The sequence below is a fragment of the Rattus norvegicus genome, chromosome 11 (assembly GCF_021556685.1).
Source record: "Rattus norvegicus strain SHRSP/BbbUtx chromosome 11, alternate assembly SHRSP_T2T, whole genome shotgun sequence".
In the NCBI taxonomy this organism is placed as follows: Eukaryota; Metazoa; Chordata; class Mammalia; order Rodentia; family Muridae; genus Rattus; species Rattus norvegicus.
This window is the reverse complement of record NC_141544.1, coordinates 97,099,267-97,104,004: the sequence shown is the minus strand read 5'-3', so window position 1 is coordinate 97,104,004 and position 4,738 is coordinate 97,099,267. Positions and strand designations below refer to the sequence as shown.

General features: G+C 56.2%; 1 protein-coding gene across 16 annotated transcripts; it reads right to left on the bottom strand.

Annotated features, from left to right (window-relative positions):
• Positions 1–1,033: 1,033 nt before the first annotated feature.
• Slc7a4 (solute carrier family 7, member 4) lies at positions 1,034–4,731 on the bottom strand. Of its 16 annotated transcripts, none has more exons than XR_015632734.1 (7): positions 4,506–4,731; positions 4,141–4,285; positions 2,765–4,024; positions 2,550–2,662; positions 2,022–2,073; positions 1,633–1,741; positions 1,034–1,529 (listed from the first exon to the last, which is right to left on the bottom strand). XR_015632734.1 is itself a non-coding variant. In XM_087576008.1 (7 exons), the coding sequence occupies exons 3-7, from the start codon at positions 3,990–3,992 to the stop codon at positions 1,394–1,396; spliced, it is 1,392 nt and encodes a 463-aa protein (XP_087432134.1). In that variant the 5' UTR covers positions 3,993–4,027; positions 4,141–4,285; positions 4,506–4,731; the 3' UTR covers positions 1,034–1,393.
• Between the last annotated feature and the right edge of the window lie 7 nt (positions 4,732–4,738).

Sequence of the window (4,738 nt, the reverse complement as noted above, 5' to 3'; positions counted from 1 at the left end):
GCAGCTCTCTGTGTAGTCTTTAAAGAGAGGAAGGAGAAAAGGGAGATGGCCACCTTAGGCAGAGCCCAGCCATGGGGACTCCAGGGGGAGGTACAGAGTAGACCTAGGGCTTCCTCCCTCTCTGAACTGTAGCCACGCAGACACCTAGTAGACTGGAAGTAGTGCATGCAGGCCCAAGTACCTGTGAGTCCACGCATACCCAAGTACACCACTCACACACTAATCCGAGCCCACCTCCCAGGGACACCGTTGCCCTGGAGATTACTAGGTAGCAGAGAACCCAAGGGCTTCATCTGAAAACATTTCCAGGGTGTGCGGAGACAATAAGAACTGTGGCCAAGAGCCTGGATTTGGAAACACTGGTTAAGTCGGTCTGTACAGAGTGTTTACTGCAAGGGTGGCTGCCTGGGCCAGCAGGAATGTGCAGGGGAGAGTGTCTTGGGGGCATGTGCTTGCTCAGTGCATTTCCACGTCCCTAGGCAGACCTTGGGCACATGTTTTGAGCCCTGGGAGCCCAGGAAAATCAAAAGATTCTGATACCAATGCCTTTTTGGTTACCTATTCTGAGTCCAGATTGTGACCTATCCCCTGCTAGAGGGCATGTCAGGGATCTGGGTGGCTCTACGTCAGTAGTAGAATGCTTGTCTAACAATCTCAAGGCCCTGACTCCTAGCTCAAGTACCACACACACACCCACACCCACACATGCACACACACATGCACTTGCATGCACACACTCACATATACACACACATGTGCACATGTGCACATGCACACATGCACCCACACTCACATGCACAAATACACACATACGCACACACACACGAATGCACACGTACATCTTTGCTGAAGACATGTCAGAAATCTGTTCCTGTCTTGTCACATGCCCCTGTTCCCATCATGCATGAAACTTTCCTTCTTAGAGGGACCTCGGCGGGCCTTCTGTGTCTCTGCTGTGGACTAGGGATAATCGCTTGGTTCTCCAGGCAGGTGAGAGCTCGGTGATCTGAAGAATACCACAGTGTACATGACAGCTGGTCACAAACTAGCTGATTAGTTATTATTCTGCGTCTCAGGGGCTGAAGCCGCTTCCCTGCTCACTCTGCCCCACCTGCCCAGGTATCCAGAGTTAATCATAAACAGGAAGGCAGCGGACGAAGAGTGCGCCCCAGCTCTAGCCATGGCCTATTGATAGCTGAAGACTCAGTTCCTGTGTTTAGGCTCTGAGAACACTCCCAGCCCAGTCTGGGCAGGCTTCAGACCCAAGCTTCCTTGAGTAGGCAGCTGCCAATTCTTTCAGCCTCTGGATGTTAGGGTTGTGGGGGGCCTCCATGAGCCAGACTCCATGGCCAGCTACTTGGTACAGCCTGGTCCCTGGACTGGTGTCTGGCTATCAGGCTGCACAGCTTGCACGGTTTCCTCCAGGCTGCCGCTGGGGAATACCACGTAGTGTGCAGTAGTCAGCTCCAATGGCTCCCTCTGGTTCTCCTTGCTGTGCCAGATGCCGTAGCCAAAATACACGACGAGTCCTGCAGGTTGGGCGTGAGCTGTGAGGGGCAGGTCCCAACCCCACCTGACCTCTCTGTCCTCCCCGTTGTACTATACTCGAGTCCAAGTCCAGGCCCCACTCACCGACCAGCAGCCAGAAGATAAAACGCAGCCAGGTCAGGTAGCTGAGCTTCAGCATGAGGCAAAGGTTGAGGAGGATGCTCAGGGCTGGAGTCAGGGGCACCAAAGGGATCTGAAGGTGCAAGGGTGAGGCTAAGCTGGGCTATGGATACATATACCAGTCCAGAGCCCGACTGTGGAAATTCCACAGAGCCGCTTATCTCTGGAGAGTTGGACCCCCGTGTACCCTCACCGTGCAGGAAGCTGGAGCAAGTAAGAATGGACAAAGCTATCTCTCTAGGCCCACGAGCCTGCGTGCATTCTCTGGTAGCTTAAGAGGCTGGGTCAGAGGGAACAGGGAGGACTAAGAAGGTACAGTATCAATGAGGCATGGGGTGGGGCATGGGGCGTACCTGGAAAGTGTCTTGTTTCTTTTGCTGCTGGTGAGCCCCCAGGACCAGGAGGCTGGACAGAAAGACAGCACCACTGACGACCAGCAGCAAGACATAGCCCCACCGTGGGAGGTGCAGGGCTGAGTTCCCGAAGACTAGCACACACGCCAGGGAAATAGCTGAGGCTATCAAGATGCCCAGCGCCCAGGCCACAGCAGTTCCAGGGCTGAGTCCATCCAGGAAGCCCAGGAAGGGCTTCAGGGCTGGTCGCAGCTGCCCAGGCTCAGACATCGAAGCCTGTACAGCATCTACTAGCTGTATATGGTCCGAGAAGGAGTCGTACTTCTTAACTGTGGGGCCGGGGCTGGCTGGGCAAGGGGAACTGGGTGGGGAAGCTTTCTGGAAACGCAGCACAATGATGCTGGTGGCGACAAAGGTATAGGCCAGCAGGGTGCCGATGGATAGGAACTGGACCAGTGCCTCGAGGTCCATCAGCAGTGCCAGGAGAGCCATAAGGACCCCAAACACCAGGATTCCCACCACAGGCACCTGTGTCCGGGGGTGTACACGGGCGAACACCTGGAAGAAGAGCCCGTCGGCAGCCATGGCGTAGACAATGCGCGGCAGGGAGAAGAGGTTGCTGAGCAGGACCGTGTTCATGGCTGCAGCAGAGCACAGGGGGCCATCAGCACAGCAGATAAGCTCAGAGGGGTCCACTGCTAGGCTCTCAGACAGAATGTGGACTGAGGGTATTGGCTTCTCACCTCCCACCCAGGACTAGGGCACTTCTGTTTAGGTCCTTTTGAGAGCTTGAAGTCTGCCTGGAAAGGACCTGTCCACACTGATACTCTGTGGACAATTTGTGGGGAGAGGGTCTGTCAACAAGTCTCTAAAACTTAGTGTTTTCATGACCTCATCATACAAGTAAAACCGGGACGTGGAGAGAAGTGTTTTGGGAGGTTTGGAGCAGGGCCTTGTCCCCTCCCTCCCTGCCCAGAAGGGTCCCTTACCACAGATAGAACCAACTGCCACAATGAAGCCAGCCCAGCCGTAGCCCCGCCTGTAGAAGGCATCAGCAAGTGCCGAGTCAGGGTCCAGGCTATGCCAAGGCACCATGAGGGTCAGCACAGTGGAGACCAGAATATAGGCACCAGCTGCCAGGCCAAGCGAGATGGCAATGGCCATGGGCACGGCCCACCGTGGGTTTTTGGCCTCCTCACTGGAGGCGGCAATGACATCGAAGCCCACAAAGGCATAGAAACAGGTGGCTGTGCCAGCGAGGATGCCAGAGAAGCCGAAGGGTGCAAAGCCACCTTCTTCTACGCTCCAATTGTGAGGACGGGCCAGGATGAAACCCAGGACGATGATGAAGAGGATCACAATCAGACTGATGGCTGAGAATGTGTGGTTGAGCCAGGAGGAGACTCGGGCGCCACAGGAGACAAAGGCAGAAGCCACAAGCAAAATGCCAGCAGCCAGAAAATCTGGATAGTGGGCTAGGAAGGGCATCTGCCAGACACCCATGTGAGATTCTGTGAAGTTGCGAATGCTGTGGTTAAAGATGGCATCCAAATAGCCACTCCAGGCACGGGCCACAGCAGCACCTCCAATGAGGTATTCCAGAAGCACATTCCAGCCTATGAGAAATGCCCATATTTCCCCCATGGACACGTAGGTGAATAGGTATGCAGAGCCAGTACGGGGCACGCGGGCTCCAAACTCTGCATAGCATAGTGCTGCCAGCAGGGAGGCTACAGCGGCCACCAAAAAGGACAAGAGCACAGCAGGGCCAGCCATGTCCTTAGCCACTGTGCCTGTGAGTACATAGAGCCCAGATCCCACCATGCCACCCACACCCAGTAGGGTCAAGTCCAGTGTGGACAGGCAACGCCGCAGTGATGTCTCTGTGCTAGACTCTTCCAGTGGCTTCAGACGGTTCAGTTTCTGGCAAAAGCGTGCCAAGCGGGCAGTGCTGGGCAGTCCCCGGGCCATGGCAGACAGAGTACTGAGCCAGCCTCAGGAACCTACTGGGGACAGACAACAGGAATAACCAGCCATCCTCCATTCTTTCATAGACAGCCCACCCCAGTCCTCGCCTCCTCTCCTTAGGAGTCCCAGGACATTCGCACCATGGACCTACTTTGGAAGGCTTGAATGGGACGAGTGTCAGGGACTGTGGGCAGGAGGAATAGAAAGCATGGAGGTTCTTCCTGTCAACCTTCAGGGCAGTAGAAGTAGCAGGGAGGAGCAGACCTGCAGCGGATCTGCGAACCAGGTAGGTGGTTCTGTGGGTGAGTGGGAGGTTACTTAAGAACAGGCTTGGAACAGGCTGCACTGTGTGCGCAAGGAGAAATGGGAGGCTTCCCTGGAGCAGGGCCAGGTTGTCAGGACCCGGAACGGGAGCGGCTTCTGCAGCCGGGAACGTGGCCAAAGAGACACTCGGCCTCAGAGAAAACCGATGAGCCCCCCCCCCCCCCCTTCTGCCAGGTTGGAGAATCAGCTCACCTGAAGCCAGGAGGCCAGGGCTGCAAGGGCCCCGGATGTGAAAGCTGTGGTGCACCTCCCCTCGCCATATGTTCCGCAGCCGCGGTTGCTGGGGCTAGCCGCCTCCACTATGCCCCTGGGACCCTAGACACCCAAACCTTCTCTTGCATTTACATTCCCGCAGCAGCGGTCCCTCCAGACCCGCTGCGACCCACCTGCTGTCGCCGTCGCTGCCACCGTGCGCACTGCGCCTG

What these genes read in the sequence shown, in the direction of transcription:
- Slc7a4 (XM_087576003.1), bottom strand. Translation starts at nt 3,992, where the DNA reads ATGGCCCGGGGACTGCCCAGCACTGCCCGCTTGGCACGCTTTTGCCAG. An exon ending in GGCAGTTGGTTCTATCTGTG is followed by an intron (nt 2,663 to 3,010) that starts GTAAGGGACCCT and finishes GCTCTGCTGCAG; the next exon opens with CCATGAACACGGTCCTGCTC. An exon ending in TATCTTCTGGCTGCTGGTCG is followed by an intron (nt 1,530 to 1,632) that starts GTGAGTGGGGCC and finishes CCCAACCTGCAG; the next exon opens with GACTCGTCGTGTATTTTGGC.